This window comes from Calidris pugnax, unplaced genomic scaffold (assembly GCF_001431845.1).
Source record: "Calidris pugnax isolate Ruff unplaced genomic scaffold, ASM143184v1 scaffold95, whole genome shotgun sequence".
NCBI classification, from domain to species: Eukaryota; Metazoa; Chordata; class Aves; order Charadriiformes; family Scolopacidae; genus Calidris; species Calidris pugnax.
In genome coordinates, this window is record NW_015090885.1 from 9,891,954 (window position 1) to 9,911,539 (window position 19,586).

The window sequence follows — 19,586 nt, forward strand, 5'->3', positions numbered from 1 at the left end:
TGACTACTTGTTGCTTAAATATTTTTTTTGAAAGCCTAACTTGTAAAGATTAGTGTAAAATTCCCTTCTATTTTTTGGGGGTTTGTTCTCCCACTCTTTAAAGAGGTGCATTACACAGCCTCTTCTCCAGACTTTCAGATCTTCACCCACAGCCTTCTTATGCTCTTAAAGACAGCCACCAATATTTTAAAAATCATTTCAGCCAGTGTCTATAATTCCTGCAACAAAATGTTTACAGGAGAACACAAACAAGAAATAATTGCCCTACCACAATCTAATGCATCACTACTGTTTGAGCAGCCTTTCCAACCTTCAGACTGATTGTTTGAAGGAACATATGTTCCATCTTTACATCTAAGGACAAGCTAGAAAAATAAGAAATTAATAGCACTGGAAATGCTGTTACAGTCTAAATTCATTAATGCAGGGCTGTACCATGAAGAAACATTAAAATGGCTATTAAAAATGAAAACTAGTGTCATTTATAAACTAAATTGAATGTGAAAAAAGGAAATGCTATCTTACTTACTACTTACTGCCAAATATTTTTATCAAGCAGTCTGAATCAAATGAATCTGTACTCAACGGATTTTGAAAATTAAATTCATATTCACTGTGTCATTCTAAGGGTTGAATATGATTCAGCACAGATACATAATTACTACTGATAGCAAACATGTCTTCAATTAGTTAAGGTAATGTATTTTTACGCAGGTGCACTCTCCTTAGTATTATTTCTTGATATTAAAATGTAGAAATTCATCTCTGTGTTACTACACTCTACCTTCACATCTGATGTTAGTAAGTGCTTTATCAAACACTTTTCAAATCTAGCAATTTCATTATGAAACAGCCTTTCATGAATAATTTCTTTCACTTTCACTTAAACTAACAATTCGTATCAATGTTAAGAGGTTTCTTTGCAATATATCAAAAATGTTTGTTTTCTTCTACTTTTTTGGATGTGCCAGCAGAAAATAAATAAATAAATAAATAAATAAATAAACAAACAGACCCACCCAAGCAAAACAAACAAAAAACCAACTCCAAAATAAACCAAAAAAACTCCCAAAGATGATCTGTAGACAAAAATGTCATCTTCCTGCCCAGGTCAAGTCATCTTAAACATTTTCCCTCTAGCACCACAGGCAAACTAACTGCTGAATAAGATTGAAGGACCAAACATAGTTATCCAACATCTATTTTATCAATTCCAATCTGGAGTCATTTAGTCCTCTTCACTGCCTTGCATGTGACACGGGTGGGAGGAAAGCATACACTACGCAGCTAACACTAGCTCAAATCAGAAATCTCTCTGTTCACTTCACCATTCCCTGAAGTTATTCAGCTGATGGCTGGCATTTGCTTTCCAGGTCAACGCAGAGAAGTGTCTGTGATTTTTAATAACCATTGTTGGTAGGCTACCAACAATGGGAAGAAGCTAATCTGAGGTGCGTGGCTGCAAGTACAAAAGATGTGGAAGAAAAGGAATATTCCCCATCCCCCACTCCCTCTTACTGCTGCTACAGGCAAAGCTGTCATAGAAGACCAGTACTCTCAATACATTCTGCTTTCTCAGCCCTCCACATATGCCTTTATCAACATGATACTGACACATCACACCTAATCTAGCCCTCCTGGTGAGTATCAATACAGATCCTTAAGATTGTGTCTAAGGCTTGATTACATGACGTTGAGCCATTTTGCTTGCTGGCTCAGTGCTGGAAACTGAGCAGAGCACACAGAAAGTTAAGACTTGAGCATGCAATAAAGACTGGGGGATCTCTCTGTAAAAAAAGGAATATTTAGGCTTTGACTTGTCGCTGAACCATTTTTGAGGCAGTAACCAGAGTAATCATAGAACTAATTATAGTTTGCACCTTTTTCCAGCAGAAAGACACACACATTGGCAGAAAATAAATCTCCGAGTCCTATAGAATGACTGACCACAAAATCTGCCACTTGTTTCTAATAAAAGGCACGAAGCAAGAATTTACAGCAGAGATCTTAATGCATAAATACTTCTAAGTCAGCAACGCACAGCACTACGCTCAGTCAAGCCAGCTCCTGTTGGCAGAATAGTCATGCTTGCAGGCTCTCTGCTATACTATTTTCATGTTGCTGCTTGGTTATTTTAAGATGTTACCAAAGCGCCAAATAATTAGATGTACAGAAATTGGGAAACTTTACTTTTACTTCCCATTTTACAAAAGCGTTAAGAGTCAGAAAATAAGTACTAAATTCTAAAAGCATCTTTTATGTAATTCTGTACACCTATTTATTTAATTAAATAACATATTAATAATAGTAACATATTAAACATTCATCTCTTGCAATTAGACTAAGAAAAAAAGGCAGGTAGATTTGTATGTGGTTGGTCTGTCAAGCATGGCTTCTTGAAGGTTTCTCCTTAAAAATTAAAGAACATGCTTATTCACTTACGGTCTGTGTGACTGAAGGCTTTGTATTCAATATAGAACCCTCTGTGTGTGACCAATTCATCAGAATGGAAGTTGATCGTGACAGAATAGCCATATTCCCTGTTTCTGTTGTTTTCTGAAAGAGCTTTACAGTATCTAGCAAGGCAAAAGTGAGAATAATTAATTTCTATCCAAACTGATCATTTTCACCCAGCTACCTCTTTTACTGAAGGGCACTGACGCCAAAAAGCTTTAAAACAACACAATCAAGATAATCTATTTTTTTAGTGTTAAAGCTGCCCAACAGAAGTATCAGAAAGCCTATTTACAAATGCCTCCCACTCCACAACTTTTATTGGACTAGCAGACTTTGAAAGCAAGACGATTAATGTCAGGATCTACCTTATAAATACAAACGACTTCTAAGCATGTTTGATTTCAGATTTCCCATTTAGGTTTGTAAAATCAAAAGGCTACAAATCCAGTAATGGGATCATACAGGCAAATTCAACTGGTGGTGTCTGTTTCCATACACTCCTTCCAAGAGACAAATCATTCTGAAACCTGTTTTGGTTTTTTAAGCACATGTATTGCAATTTGAGTTATTTACAGAAAACAATTTAAATCACTGAAGAGTAAGTGATATAGAAAATGAAACTTCAGATGACACGGGTTCTTTACCCATGTCAAGATCATTGCCAGGAATTTACAGCTCAACTGCAGTTGCATAAAATCCTGCAGCTTTCTTTATCATTGCTCTTAAGACAAACAACAAAGTGAGCAAATGCCTAACACTGTAGAAAAAACAGGATGCTTAAATTAACATAATGACAAGTGTTCGGTACGAGGGTGTTAAGAACATTATTCTGCTGAAATTCAGTGGAAACATGCCAATTCTTGTTGGCATGTATCATCTTTCTGCACTGGAAGAAACACTTCCAGTTTCAACTTCCAGTTCAATGCCATTTTCTTAAGTACAGTATGTTGCGCAGAACATCAAAGTGCAAAAAAATATATCAGAAAATAGCATATTTACTCACCTAACCCCATCAATTTCTAACCAGTCTTTATCACATTTACTGGACCCTGGAGACTTCTCTTGAATTTGTATTACAAGGATCTTTAATGAGAGCTTGTAACCAGGCAATGGTGCCTAAAAATAAAATGATAAATATCCTGACTGACACATCCACAAAATGAGAAGACCTGTGCTTTTAAGATGGCAAATCTTGTTTTACTTATTATCAGATAACGTACTGTGAAATACTGCACATTTATGATGCAAATCAGCACCTTTGTAGAACCAAAAAAAAATAATGCTATTTTAAATAAGTATAGAAAACTTTTTAGACCCAACCTTGGCCATACCGTGCCATATACATTAGTATAAGCCATCCTGCAGCCACTCTGAGGTTCATGCTGTGTTTGTACTGCTGTATGTTCCAGTATGTTATGTTAGTTTAAAGCATCTGTGGTAGCTGGTAGGCACTCAACTGTATTAGTTACCATCTCTGTTTTAATAAGCCTTTTTCTTCCCTTTCTAGCACATAAGTGAGAGTTTTATTGTACAAGCTGCTAATAATTTCCACTGAGCAGGCAGAAGATAGTGACTGTTACCAACTCAAAGACAGGAAGAATATCCTTTTCCAGGGAAAGTCAAATCAGTAGTAAAAAGCTTAATAGAGCAACAGCTAAGCACACCAGGAAGTCGGTGGAAATCATGAGTAGATTCTATGTCCTGCCAAAGGGGTGGCTGGAAATCCAGAGCTTAAATTCTCAGCCAGAGAAATTCTGTTTCTGCAGAATTGGGGGAAATACAGTGCAGTATCCATCATATGAGGCATGATTTACGTAACCATTTTTTCCTTCTGACATAGAAGTAAAGCTCTGATTATTGTCAATTTGCTCTGGCTGCTAGGAATTGCCATCTTACCCACCACCTTGTTTCTGTCATGAATAATAACCTTTTGGAAGCTGGCAATGTTTCAGTCCCACAGCTGACACTTTTACACAGAACAGGAAAGAAATGGGTGCCTGAGAAGAAGTCAGGTGCAGTGGTATTAGTACATTTTCCCTTCATTACAACCACATGGAAAGTCATTTCTCCCAATTTTATGTCTAAATCACAGAAAGCGAAATCATCACTACTCAGAAGAGTTCCCAGCACTTACTCTGATGATCCAGCTGCAGTCGATGTTTGGTGGGTAGTAACTTGGGTAATAAGGAGAACTCAGTGTCCCGTTCCAGGAAATATAATGACCACCACACACTGGGGGAGAAATACATCAGCAAGGAACACAGCTACCCCAGCTAGGCTAAAGTGCAGAGCCTACTCCACTTGGTAGGACCCTTCTCTACGTGCAGAGTTAGAAGAATGAGTTGTGACCATGTTAAACTCAGGTTTTGCCTATATTAACAGAAAATCATTTAACTTCCACCTCCCCATCTCTCTGAATATCTCTTATTTTTGGATCAAATCACAGTTAAGGATAAGCACAAAACACATCTGACTGGAGGTTTTTAAAAAATATTCTTTGATAGTTAAGTGGAAGAGGCAATTAAATGCAGACACAACAGACCTCCCCCTTCCAATTCACTTCTGACCTTTCTGTAGGCATTTTCAAAAATTAGAAAACAATCAGTCCAATCAAATGAAACTTCTGATTAATTTCACGTAAACCAGGATGTTGGTGTGTCAGTACTCAGTCTGAGAATTCATGCCACATTTGAACAATATCTTTGAGGTTTTATTTTCTACCAAGAACTCTCCTAGATATCCAGCCCTTAGTGCTTTTGGTTTGCTTTAGGTAATACAGTGAATGAAAGTAGGAATATAAAAGAAGTAAGACAGTTTTGAAAATAGCCAAATTTTATTTCAAAACCTGGGCTAGGCATAATTTGGAGTGTCCATCTTCACCACAATGAAGCAATTCTATTTTTTTAATGTGCATGGGAAGAGTATTTGATTAAGCAGCATCCCCAGAAACACAAGCTGAAAAGTGCAAGCTTTGTAAAAGTTTATCCACATGCTATATGATTTATTCCACAAGTTAAAAAATAGTCACGTGCTTGATTTTTAAAATTCTTTCACTTAGACCTTACCAAATAACTGTGGCTGAGCTTTCACTTGTGAAGCTCCTATATCTCCTGTAAAATACTATGGTTTATCATTATTCAAAATATTTCACTAATCACCCAGAACTCCTGCAAAATTCATAGTGCTCCATAGGTCTGGAATATATTTCACAGGTCTTGAATGCACTTTTCTTGTACAGTTATCTACATGGAATAGTGCTTTCAGAAAGGATCAAAGTAATATCAGAAATAAATGTTTGCTCTTGTTTTTCATTTTCATTAAACATGCATTTCCAGAGCTGAGATAGATTGCCAAAAATGACGATAGTGCTGCCTTGTCACTGGGACTATCTGGCTTTGGCTACACATAGAGTGATATCTGGCTGGCTGCTCTGCTACCATTGCTCATGAATAACAGTGCTACCTGTGTAGTAAGAGTAATCTTTGGGAAAGATGACTTGGGTAGTAACCAGGAAGACAAAAAATCTCCCAAACTAAAAGATATTCTCTATTCCCTGTTCAGTTCTCAGCTTTTTTTTTTTTTTAAGTGGGTCAGAATGACAATTCCCTGACTTATATGCCAACATTCCCTCCCCCAAGATACGTTCAGGCAATATCAACTTTTTTAGCGGCAACAAAAGGAAAAAGTACATTTACATCAGATGGTTGTTTCTATGAATTACTTACTGATTTTAGGAATTGCTTGAAAGTGAGCTTTTAATATGTTGCTTTCTTCTCTTCTGTCCAGTGAGAAAGTAAGCAACATTACATTACTTGACGAAGTTAAACGTACAACAGGAGTCCAGGCCCCAGGTCCACACCATCTAAAATACGACAAAAATTGCATTTAAAAAAAACCAAAAACGTTTCCCACATTCCAGTCATCTTTGCTGAGAAACTGATCTGGTCATCTGTGTTTCAGAAGCCTTCCCCTCGCTACCACTTCCCTTTTAGTCTTCCACTCAGTTAATAATACACAAGAGTTTCCTAGCGTTGAAGCTGAGTCACTCAGGGTGAACATCACAGACATTCTTGCCTAACTGGGCAGAAAAGGAGTGCCAGATTACGTTACTTCAGCAGTGATAGTGGAGGGTAACACTGAAAAAGCAACAAGGGCCAGTCTAGCAGTGCTGTGCAGCATCTATGCAACAGAAAATGAACCCAAAGCTTTTCCAACCTATTAACATTCAGCTTGGTTTCATGCCACAAAAGCTGTCACACATGATGTGGAGCCCCATGCATGGCAACTATTTCTTCTTATTGTTCTTCTTTTGTTCCAAAAGAGTTAACATGTCTTGAAGCTTGAATACTTACTATCACTTGTAGTTTGAGATGCCATTTCTCGCATCTATAAATTCACTCATACATATTCCATTTTGAAATGCACAACTTTTTTTTATGTCTTTTCATGAGTTTACATCTCTAGGTGTGAAAGATTTCTAACAGCTTTTTCCATGCACAGCAAATTAAAGCAATTAAGATCAGACCTTGCAGTAAGAGAGTATTTCCATCACACCCCTGCAACAAGTTCTTTGACTTGTCACTGAGATCCAGAGTGACAACATGAAAATTAAATTTTTGAACCTTAAACTGAAAGTAACCATCTTCTGCTTTTAGCAGGCTATTCCCTGCTTCCATTTCATGCGAGACACTACACAATGGATCTGTGGCTTTATTCTCTTTTGTAGAGATTGTTAAATCCTTTGTATCATAATACCTGTCAAATCCTTTATACAATGAACAATTTGAGTCCCCTCCCCACTGCCATGTGAAATCTTTCACCATCTTGATCTTCTACCCCGTTGACAGCCTGACTTATCTTCTGGCTGTACCATTTGTCACAGTATCATCAGAAAAGCAAGACAAGCACATATAAGAGTTGTTCACATGAGATTCTTGCTTTTACAGTACATTTTGTAACCTAAAATCTCAGCTCTCTTAGTCTTTAATATTTGTCACTGAACAGCAGTGTATTACTGCAGTTTACAGAAACTGGTGAGAATTATTTTACTCACCATGTGGATTCCTAGACCTGGATGTCAGGCTATAACACAATTGCTGGCTGTCATGGACATCATGCATCTGTCCTAAGTATGTGACTAGCTGCTTCTATCTTAAGTAGAAAACTGATAGACACATGCAAAAAGACACATTTGTTAGGCTGGCATCAAAAATAACCAAAAAAGTCAACTTTTTGGAGGTACCATATGCTTTTATCATCATTTCAGTTACCAAATTCTGTTCCAGTTCTTTGATAGCTAGACATCAACGCACATTCTTGAAATTTGTCTTAAAACTTACTGCACCAATGTTTTCTGAACGTTGTATCTTACACCTGTGGTGGTTTTGCTAGCTTCCTGGTTCTTTCATATGTGTGGCCAACTCTGTATTTCTGGTTCTTAAAAAGCTAAACCTTTGCTAATAGTGCGTAATAGACTAAGAGTCCTGGCAATAACCCATAATCAGGAGCAGAGCAGATGCAGTCCAGCATCAGGAATGGGATTCTCCATGTTATGCTACAATCTGAGTCTAACTCCTTACAAAAACACTGTGTTCACTCCATTCCTGTCCTTCTGACAGGGTGCCAACAGTGGCAAGCTCTTGTGATTTGTTGCATAAGGAAGAGAAGTCTGTTAATAGAGATGAAGATGACCACCTACTCATTTCAAGTAAGTTAAGCACTACTAAATAAATATGTTTCAGACACTGCTAAATGAATCTGCATGCTCTGCTAGTCTCTCTGTAAAAGTTCTTAAAAAAAAAAAAAAAAAATTCCACCCTTGAAACTATCCATCCTTGGATTCTAAAACTTGTTTGTTTATTTTGTTAATGAAGACAGGTTCATGGTGGATAACACGTCCATACATGAAATTTGACTCTGAAAAGTGGGAGCAGCGTGGCCACTGGAGGTTACAAGATCGTCTGTGATCTTACTTATGCAAACAGATTACACAGTGACTCTGGGGATGGAGCCTTCCATAGACACAAAACCCCTGCTATGAGCAAGGATTTGTCTGTGACTGGATTGTTATAAAACATGTGTTTTCTAAAATAGAATAAAATCGTCTAAAAATATTACACTATGTATCTTTTTGAGTTGTGACAGTAAATGCATGAAATCAAAACCAGTAAAATTTAGTCATAATGTAGAACAAAACCCACAGGAATTTATAATTCATTAGAGGGTGGGAGGGGATAACATGGAAGATCTTTCTATAGTCTTATACAAGATTTTTAATCGAGTTGTATTTGGAGTCTTACATTTTGGAAGCCTGTTTGATATCATTTTGATATCAAAATCAGAGTTTCTGTACAGCTCAATAAAACACCTTTGTTCTCTATTATCATACCTTGTAATGATCTTGTTCTGCAGAGGAAGAAGGAAATCATATGCTGACAAGTGGTGCGATGCACAGCTCTCTGGAGTGACACCATGCCAAGTGATAACTACCAGTCTCACCACATAGTTAGAAGGAACTCGCAGCCTCCATTGATAAAAAGACTTTTTGGGATTCATCAGAGTTAGAGTCCTGTTGTTACCTGGCTTGGCATACAGGTCAAAGGATACTGCTATACAAAAGAAACTAGATCAGTGGCTGAAAAACTGTTAAGTTGAAAGATAATTAAATTATTGGGTAAAATTTCAGAAGAGGCGGCAACAATTGCCTACCCACACTTCTTGACTAGTCTAATCTCCTCTTCCCTTACCTTTACAACTCTACTCCCTTTTCCCTACCAGGCTGCATCATGTTCTCCTCCTGCTCTGGCCAAGGAAGCACAGCACCTCACCACCATTGGCTCGTCATAAACTCGGCAAGCAGAAGGGAACTTGGCTGCAGCTACTACCATCTCTGCTTGAAACCCACTGCTTCCTTTGCCATTTTCTCTTCAACCCTCTCCAGACAATGAGAACACTAAGAACATGAAGACAATCTTGAAGTAGGCTTGATACAGAGAAACCAGGCAACGTGAATTAAAGCTCTGCAGTATTTGACTGATCACAAACTATGAATAACCAAAATTATCTAGTCATAAGGCAAATAAATTATGTATAATTTTATATAGTAGCTTTTTTAAAGATGCCAAGAAAAGAAGGCACGGCTCATTACAATGCAGTGGGAACTATTAAATTTCAACCATTCTAGTCAGAACATCAGAATAAAAGTTCTGAGACATTTCCATCTCAGCCTTTATTTGAAGCACAGGCCAGAGAGGTCCCTAGTCTGGTTTAGTTTGTAGGCCCGACAGATAAAAGGGTAACAGGGAAACTGCCATTTTTATGTTACAGGATTTTTTTTGCATAGTGATATTAATTGGGACTGAAGAATAATTACCTGATTTTAGCATCGTATCATATTCTGTGGAATCTGAAACTGAAATTTAATAACTATCAGCTACACAAGCCAAAGAAACAAACTGGAGAAAGAAAAATAGCCAGAATAGGTATTAAATGACAGGTACATTGTTACCAAAAAGCTCCATTGTAACGAGATCAAAATCTTCCTCCCCAGAAGAACTGAACACGTGAGCTGCTTGTTTACTACTGATTTCTTTTTGTTCCACTGGGGTTATTTTTTTAAGAGCAGTAACCACATTTTGTGGTGCCCAGAAGGTATTCCAGTAGTAAGCTCGCAGTCCAGACTCTCCTTCACTGTGGAGGGGGAAAAATGCATCATGAGTACACTCCAATTATTATTTTGGACATGTTTTCCACTGGTCTGTACTTTTGGCTTCCACAACTCCATAGACAGTTGATCTGCTATGTAAAAAGTTACAGCTGAATACAGTGGCAAAAAGCTCTCTTGTTTAACAATTGTTTATCCGTACAGTAGAAATATTTTAAAAATATGCTGCTTAAACAGTAACACGTTGAGGTTGAAAATTGCACTTCACAGAAAATCCTTGCTATCCTTTTTATGGAATTGGATGTGTCCATCCCTGCTACATAATTATACACTTTTAAGGCAACATCACAGTTCTAGACACATTTTCCTTAACATTTTTAATTGAGTCTCACACCATATGACAATATCATTTTAGGCCTGTACATTGATACAACATTTCACACAATTCTTGTTAAAATAAATAATGTGTATGTGCGCATATACAAAGTATTATTTAAGTGATTCAAAGAGACAGCTAATCACACCCTTCCTTCCAAAAAGACCTATGGGCTGACCTCCCAGATGTTTTCAAAGCCTGTCGGGATAGTGCTAGCCATCTGCTCAATGTATTTACAGTGTATTACTACTTTACTTAAGCTCCTGGTGAGAAATCTTAAAGTGCTCTACCCAAAATTATACCATTAAGTTTTGTCTCGAGGAGTTAAAAAGGAACTTCATTTAAACAGACAAAACCAAAATAAGATTCTGCAAATGTTAGAGAAAAATCCTGCTGAACTGTGATTTCAAAAGTTAAAAGTAGATGAATATATTAAAAAGCAATCTCTAAACCAAGGCACAATTAATCAGACTTAATTTTTCTCCCCAATTCTACAGGGCGAGACAGAAATCACACTACTAGCTTAGCTCTTAGCTCAAATACTTAATTTCTGCAGTTTTCATTCTCTATTATAGAGATGTGCATAATTTCCCAGATAACTAATTTTAAATGCATGAAAAAAAGATAAGACAAACACAACAATACCTCAAACATATACCATATTCTAGAATGGTACCTACCTGAAAGCAACCACTACAGACTTCCAGTAGTACTTTCCCAAGGAGGAAGACTCATATGTTTCTGCAAACTGACAGTTAAATAACAGTAAAAGAAAATGTAAAGCATTACATTTAGTGTCAATATCTCTTTAGTGTCATTCTCTTATGCTAGAAAGTATCTGTTTTTCTTCCTTTCCTTTTCCTTGACCTCCCATATTATAAGCACTGTCCATCATTTTCATAAAATGTATCAAATAAACATCATAAATGGGCATTCATTTCCACTAATATATATATATATATATTTTTAAGCCACATCACATTTCAAGACCATTGAGATAGTTCTTGTTAATTAGCCATGAAAAAAGAAACCTTTATGAGTACATTTATACTTTTGTTTCAGTCTTCAAATTTCTGGCATATAATCTGGACATGAGCAACTTGTATTGGCTGTGCACAAAGCAGCTTTGAGACACTAGATTAGCTCTTCTGGGAAATACAGGGTAACAGAGAACTGCTTTGTGTTTAAGACTGCTGTTCACATGTGCCCAGGAAACAGTATTGATCTCACAAATAGGAACTCACATAAGAAGTGCAAGAAAGCAAGCATTGTTGTGGGGAACAAGGGAAAACAAAACAAAAAGTTAAACACTGAATTAGAGCTATAATTTAAAAAAAAAAAAAAAAAATCAAAGAAAAATGTAACAAGGAAGAGTGCTTCAGTAAAGTAAAACAAAACAAAACGCAAATTCCTTTAAGAGGAAATATTTACCTATAACCTTGAAACCTCCAGGTTTTATTACCTAGAAAATGTTAACTCTACTGTGATACCCACAGCTTCAGCTGTCCAGCTGCATTCCTAAAGATGTACATGGCCGAAACACGTGCTAGATTTAAACTTAGTATTTTGGAGGAAAAAAAATTGTGAGTAACTGTAGTCTTCTCCTCATTCCCAGTTTGATTCTGTCATAAATATATATTGTTATACTTATGGGGGAACTTACATAATTTTGGATTGCTTCTGCTTGCAGGAGGAACTTCTGTGACTTTGGATCATTGAGATCATTTGTATAAGTCAGATTTGGAATTTCTACACTTCCACCAATATAAATAAAAGAAAAAGCTGGAGCTGACAAAAAAGGATAAAAAAAATTAGCACACCTGAAAACATTACAGAAAAGCTTCTGGAACAAGAAGTTTGTAGAAGCATGTATTTGTCCTTGCCATCTGTAAATATTAGTTCCTACGAGAAATATGCAGTAACAGCCAGAATGCTGTGTCAGTCCCATTAACAAAATAATGCCCAGAAGGAAGGGAGAGGAATGAGGTACAGGTTCAAACAATCATTTTTACTAGGAAGCTTAGTGGTTAAACTTCCATTTTTTTGCAGCACTACCCTCCTAAAGAGATACTGTTATAATGGCTATTTGTTGAGATCTGGGAAGGAACGTACATAAGTTAAGTAGCCATCCTCTTTTGGGGAAGTGAATAGAAGGTAGACAGTTAATTCCTGTAGGTTCTTAGGAAAGATGACAGTTATAATAATGATGGTTATTCACAAGCAGAGATAAAAAATTTAGACATAAAATAAATACCTTCATTATTCTTGTGCAACTACCAACTGCTAGTTATTATGCATTTTATTGCTTTAGCAAGGACATTAAGGAGAAGGCAAAGTCAGTAGTTTATACACACGGTACATGCTTAGCTGCTTAGTGCAGAACTTTTCATACTAATCATTCACACAGTGCAAGAAAAAACATCCCATCCAGACTATACTGGGGAGTTACACTTACAGAAGGAATAGTGCAGGACTAGCACGATTACCGTCACTATTAAAGAACTTATAGGTAATATTCCTAGAAGCCATCTCTTCCAGGAACACAGCCTTATCCAGTTGAAAAAACAGTACTTCTGATACAAGCCTTCTAGGTAGGATGGGCAGTAGCGAGTACACGGACTTTCCTAGAGAAAGACATGGGAAAGCATCAATTAGTAAGACAACACAAGAAGAGCTATTGTACTACATTTTAGTATATTTATCCTTTTAATTTTTAAAAAGGTTTCAATTGAGATAACATATTTCATGTTATCAGCTATGTCATACATGAAACCCAAATGTTTGCAACATGCATTTTGAGCTAGGTAAATGGGGGGAAAAATTGCTATCGTTTTGGTTAGGAACAATTTGCAGATGAAGAACAGAGGTCAATACACACCACAGTGGGCAGAGAGATCATTTACTGTGTATCTGCTATAAAGCTTAGCTGCTGTCTCTTACCTGCCTTGCAGTCTGCTCAGAGTCATATGGAGCTGGTATGCTGTACACAGAAACCCGGCTGGAAGGGAAAGCCCCTATCATGATGCCTTGACAAATGCCTTCTGACAACTCTAATAACAAAGTCCCGAATTAATCTCATTTCTTAAACATAACCCAGAATAGCACACTGGTCTCCCCGCCACACACACCAGGCTTCTCTCGTTTTGCCTTTGCCATACTGCTTGCAGCTGATCTGCAATCAAAGAAGGTGGGAAGGAAAAGTTACCGGCCCTGTAACTCTTTGTTTCCCGAACTGGCTAAGTAGGATACGGATCCCATCATTTGAAAACAGATCAGTTACCTCCTTCTTTCAGAAATACAAAAATAGGAGATAATTTACGACACCAAGCAAAGGACATTCAAGCAATTTACAGGTAAAAAGTCCCAGAGCAAGGCAAATGAAGCAGCTTCTAATGAAGTTGCTGGAATCTACAGAAATATTTATGAGAGAGAAGAAATGCGCAGTTGCACAGACCACCTGAATTTTCCAACCTCAAGCTGGTCCCACAAAAAAAAAGGTAACTGCAAAGCAATTCACATTCACATTTCCTGTTCGGAATTAAAAACAGTTTTAAGTCAGCAAGCCAACAAGTTCAGGGTATTCTACATGCAAAATAAGAAAATCAAGGATGTGTGTGGGTAAATAAAATACTTTATACCTGTTGGGGGGAGAGAGAGAGTGTGCATGTGCTCAAAGAACACAACCTGGAAAAAGAAAAGACGCCCAAGAAACCTCAGCTCCAGAAAACAGAAGAAAACCCCCAAAAATCCCAACACCAATCATATGGAGACTACAAAAGGGATTAACTGGAAGGTAATCCTTACAGCTCAGGAATACAAACTATAACTGTATATAGACTGCTTTGTTCAAGTCCTTTTTTTTCCGATAGCTTATTTCCCCTACATACACAGACTGCTGATTGACTGATGCTTTGCCTCCTTCCTTCATGGAAAAGAAACCCACAGAAAAAGCCTAGAGGAAATAAAACCTCTTTTGCATTACCTCTAAAAGTTATATCAGGATTTTTTAAAAACTATATACAGTCAGAGACTGAATTCCATCTCAGTTTAAAATACTTCTCAGAGGGTAGAAACATCAGTTTTATTTGGGCATGGCCAAGATCATTGCAATAACACGTCATGATATTTACTCATTTTGTTAAGGTTGCCTGCAGGTAAAGAATTCAAATTCTCAGGTGGATGAACTGCAAAAATCTTGAATATGGGGAAATTAAGGCAGGAAATTAAAGAGTTGGCGTATCCAAACCATGCTGTTAATTAAAATGGAAGCTGGAGAAGGAATGAGACTAATCCTCTCTTCCATGCTTAACTGCAGGACTTCTGATCTCTAGAAATGAGAGCCCTATGGATTTGAGAAAATTGAGTTCACAATTCCTTTCTCTCTGTCAGCTGTTCTTGCTGGAGGAAGTAGGGAAAGTAGGGTTGGCAAGAGTACTAACTGTCAATTGTCACTTCATAGTTCCTACTGTATTGGGCCGTGTATATCTCAGAGGAAATGACTAAGTCTTAAGCTCTGTCTCTAGGTCATCAATTGTATCTTTAGCTTCCTAATAGATGATTGTACATGCATTTAGTAGGTGCTGGGAAAACAAACACTAAGTCCTAGAAGTTTAATATTGCTCCTCCTCCTCCTAGGTCTCCATACACACAACAACCACCACAAGATCATGCTCTTCCTCTTTCACCAAGGTTTAAACAAAGGGTATTTGCTACTTCCGTATGTGTACTCCAGAATCAAATATTGTGTCACAAGGAGACGTGCAAAGAAAATCTACCACTGAACAGTTTTATCAAATATGTTTTTTAATGAAGATGTACAGGACATGTTTTTTTCCAGCAAAACACTTTTCAAGTTACAAGACTGAAGGCACATATTTGTGAATCCATGGTGCGAAATTTGACACTCTTGTGTAGACACCAGGAAAATTTGGTCTTCCACATCCATAACCCCAGCTAACAATGCCAGTCAAAAACCATTTTCCATCTCCGTTGCTTTGACATGACAGTGGTCCACCAGAATCACCCTAAAAAGAATATATTAAGTTGTATGTGTTTACAATACAGATTGTTAAAACTGAGACAAAATTTCACTGAAGAGGTTTTGCCTGAGTAATTCTAACAGTGATTATATTTTCCCATTCACATAGTTTGAACCATCAGATAGACAACAGGGTGGATTTTTTCTTGAAGTAAACAGGGCTACACAGTTGTACCAAAGTTTCACAAGAGAGAATGCTAGCTCTCACTCTTCAAAGACACTAATAAAGATCTTATATTTCATGGACTAGGTTTAAAACTCATAACTGGCTTACTAGCCTCAAACTTAGAGCTAACCCCAAAATCTGCTACTTAATACACATGTTCATTTACAGGTCACACACCTAAAGTAAAAAATAGTAAACTTCTTAAGGAATTAAAAATTAAAATACAATTACAGTATCTAATCATGATATAACTTCTTTCAAGTTAAAAGTAAATGGAAACAGAATGGATCCCTCAATTGATTTGAGGAAAAGGAAGGAAAAAGGAAGGAAATTAAGCCCAAAGCATTGTCCTCTAGTAGATACGAGCCAGCAGGTAATGTTTAGGAGCACACAATGTCTTTGTAATTAGGACAGTTAAAATGAGGCCTGCTATAGACTTCAAAACTTTATGCAGCATGGCATAATCTTGTAATAAAAGACAATGCAAATAGCATTCTTCTTTTATATGGCATTCTTGTAGAAATATATTAGCAGATGCTCAGGAAAAAAAATAAAAGTACCACCATTTCTGGAAAATCTCTTGGACCAAGCTTATACTTTCTTGTAAGACTCTGCTGTAGACACAATCTATCCGAACAGACAGCTAGTAGCAAATTAAACTTTGCTGAAACATTAGATGCAACACAGGAATTCCAAAAGCAAAAAGTGAATTGGTAAAACTTAAGTGTTTTTCAAGAAAAATGCCTTCCTTCTAGACATATATTTTGCTTTGACTTTATATAATCTTAGGATATGCAGATTGGAAGAGATCCCAGGAGATGACCTAGTAAAGCCAACTGCTGTTCAAAGTAGGATTATCTTGAATTGCCTCATAAAATTGTTAAAGATTTAATTTAGAAGATCATTTTTCCATCCTTAATAATTAAGATTTTGCATTTGGAGTCCAATTTTCAACTTTTTTCTTTAATTTGTAGGACAAAAGAAAGGTGGAACACCAGCATTTTTCACAGTACCGAAATCTCACATTTCAATCAGCTCTAACTGCCAGAACACAGTCACACATCATTTGCCCTTACAGAAATGCAGCCAAAAGACCTGTAAATTATGCCTTTTCTTGGCTTTTGAGTGGCCAGACAGATAGCTGCAGAAACTAATTCTCCAGTTAGTGAAAATTACACTCAATGTCAATGGCCTTGCTGATCTCTAAAAAGCAGCTGGTGTGTTTTGCTCCCTCAGGAAGCCCTCAGAGCCACTGTGGTCTCTCTCACTTTTATGTAGACCAGTGAAATAGACAATCTTGAAGATGCCAGATCTCCATCATAAAAAATAACAGTTTTACTACTATTTTAGCAGTAAATTTACTACCATTTTACTAGTAAATATATATGGTTTACATAAGTTCTATATAATATAGCATAGTATATATTACACAACATATCTAAAATGTGATGTTATATAAATATATATATAGTGTGTATATATATAGTTTTACTACTATTCACGAGAAGTAAATTCAGAACTTCATGTTTATCATCTTTCAGCATTGCAAGATCAGAATATTATACGTTTGAAAATTTATGCCTAGTAGCCTGTATCTCATCAGATAACCCTGGAGGTGTTGAAAAGGGGTGAACCTGAAAAGAGCCAAACTAGTGTTTGGGGTTTTTTTCTTCTACTGGGACACTTTTGTGCTAAAAATTGCCTGACTTCAACTTACTATTGGGACTTGCAAATTGACTGGTCCTTGACCCAGAACTGAAACTTAGTCACGCTACTCACGCATATAAAGCGGCAAAACTGTGAAAACACTTAGATGACAGATTTGCTGACAGAGAACTCTTACATTGTTGTTTTTCAGAACTGAAGTGTATGGACCACAAAGTGGTCTGCCAGTCAGTCTGTACACCTCATCACGACAGACAAGATAAGCCACATGCAAAGTGTGCTGAGATACATACTTTGCATCCATCTCTTTTCCCATTCATTAGACCAGCACAAAACATCCTAGCTGTGATAATTCCATATGTGGAATGACATAACGTTTGGTCAATGATTTCTACTTCTGCTTTCTGAAGAATTGCTGAACCTTCATCATCTGGAAAAGAAATTGAAAGAAAGATGATTCAACAGAGCTTAACATTTTACTCATCTATTGAAATGCAAAGCAAGAAGTAGTCAGAAAATATCCACAGATACTTTTGACCTCCAAGTTATTCCAGATTCCAAATAACTAATTGCAACAGCACAGAAAGCCTTTTCTAAGTATCGGGCATTTGTGTAATATGATCATGGTCCTTCGGCCGCACCAAATACAATGGCATAATCACTAGGGTTGGCCAAAATCTTTTTCTAATTCCTTTTGCAAAACATCTCAGTATTTCTTAATTTTTTCTACTTTTATTTCATGAGGAAATGGGGTTTTACAAGGAATTTGTATCATTACAAACGATACAAATAGATTTGCTATTAGGGTGGTGTCTCTGAAGGTGCTGGATCCTGAATAAAAATTATGAGTCAGTTACAGAATGTGAATTCCTCTTTTGGCAGCATAAAGAACTTGGACGAATCTCAAAGTTTGGTCCTTTCTGTCTGAAAGTTTTGGTAAAATACCTCTTTTTCAGCCTGGAGAAGAGGAGGTTGAGGGGAGACCTTATTGCTCTCTACAACTATCTGAAAGGAGGGTGTAGAGAGATGGGGATCGGTCTCTTTTCTCAAGTCACAGGCGACAGGACAAGAGGAAATGGCCTCAAGTTGCGCCAGGGCAGGTTCAGGCTGGATATTAGGAAAAATTTTTTCACTGAAAGGGTTATCAGACATTGGAATGGGCTGCCCAGGGAGGTGGTTGAGGCACCATCCCTGGAGGTGTTCAAAAGACGGGTTGATGTAGTGCTGGGAGGTATGGTTTAGTGATGATGCTCCTTGTTTGTTGTGTGGGTGTCTATTTTTGTCGGTTAGGTTGACGGTTGGACAAGATGATCTTTAAGGTCCCTTCCAACCTAGAAGATTCTGTGATTCTGTGATTCTATAAGATACAAACTTCCAGAAAAACAGAATTAAACTGAGTTGCCCCCTCCTTCAACACAGCAGCTCTACTATATCACCAGGCGATCGTCTCAAAATCTGAAGATAGCCAAAGAAAATTTACTAACACATTCAACACATGCAAGTACAGGTTTACATCATGAAACTTCGTTTCAAGATTTGGTAAAGGTGGTATATAATAAAGTGCTCTTAAAAAAATATTTAAGAGACTGATTTGGCAATCAAACTGTATAAACTAATGAAGGAAAAGAGAAGAACAGGGAAAAGAAAACCCTTTTTTTCTTTTTGAGGCATCTTGTGTATCTTTCAAATAACCAGTTTAAAATTTCACGGGTGACTAACCAGTAGGCCAAAGAGAGACACCACACCACAGGTCCGTACCGCCATCCCTCCCTGGTGAGATGGTTGCGCTCAGTTTGCAACCACATATTCTCTCACAGCTGTTTAGAGAGAAGCTGAATGCAATTTGGCAGGTGCCAATTCTGAGAATCCAGTCAAAATGCTGGAAGTTAACTACCAGCTGCTGCTTCGGACTATTTGTCTCTCCTACGTTCCACCAACAGCAGGGGGGCGGCCGGGCCAGGCCTGTGCCAGCAGACTCAGGGTTTGGCACGGAGGCGGTTACACAATTTACACCAAGGGAAGCCATCACACCTACAGTTACACTGAAATGGCTTCAGGAAAGCAGCCACAAGAGGGGCAGAGGGCACCACATTTGCACCAGGGAAGAGGCAGCTCAGGACAAGGTGGTGGGAGGGACAGGCCTACCCCTGCCAGTGGGGAAGCCCACCGTTACAAGGGTGGCCATTTTGTTGGGCCGCACTCTGAGGATGGAGCTGGCACC

At 37.5% G+C, this 19,586-nt stretch overlaps 2 protein-coding genes across 2 annotated transcripts in view; both read right to left on the reverse strand.

Annotated features, from left to right (window-relative positions):
* The window catches only part of LOC106891112 (suppressor of tumorigenicity 14 protein-like), a 24,935-nt gene extending 11,335 nt beyond the window's left edge, over positions 1-13,600 (reverse strand). Inside the window, exons 1-11 of the mRNA XM_014947413.1 lie at positions 13,437-13,600; positions 12,952-13,120; positions 12,160-12,284; positions 11,177-11,244; positions 9,965-10,146; positions 9,830-9,868; positions 8,846-9,065; positions 6,183-6,319; positions 4,592-4,689; positions 3,461-3,573; positions 2,443-2,576 (exon numbers count right to left, since the gene is read on the reverse strand). Coding sequence (XP_014802899.1) covers positions 2,443-2,576; positions 3,461-3,573; positions 4,592-4,689; positions 6,183-6,319; positions 8,846-9,065; positions 9,830-9,868; positions 9,965-10,146; positions 11,177-11,244; positions 12,160-12,284; positions 12,952-13,120; positions 13,437-13,517 — 1,366 coding nt within the window. The 5' untranslated portion in view covers positions 13,518-13,600. The remainder of the gene's footprint in view (positions 1-2,442; positions 2,577-3,460; positions 3,574-4,591; positions 4,690-6,182; positions 6,320-8,845; positions 9,066-9,829; positions 9,869-9,964; positions 10,147-11,176; positions 11,245-12,159; positions 12,285-12,951; positions 13,121-13,436) is intronic.
* Positions 13,601-15,287: 1,687 nt separating this feature from the next.
* TMPRSS7 (transmembrane protease, serine 7) overlaps positions 15,288-19,586 on the reverse strand; it is a 31,517-nt gene continuing 27,218 nt past the window's right edge. Inside the window, 2 exon segments of the mRNA XM_014947177.1 lie at positions 15,288-15,520; positions 17,659-17,795. Of these exon segments, the coding sequence (XP_014802663.1) occupies positions 15,350-15,520; positions 17,659-17,795 (308 nt within the window). The 3' untranslated portion in view covers positions 15,288-15,349.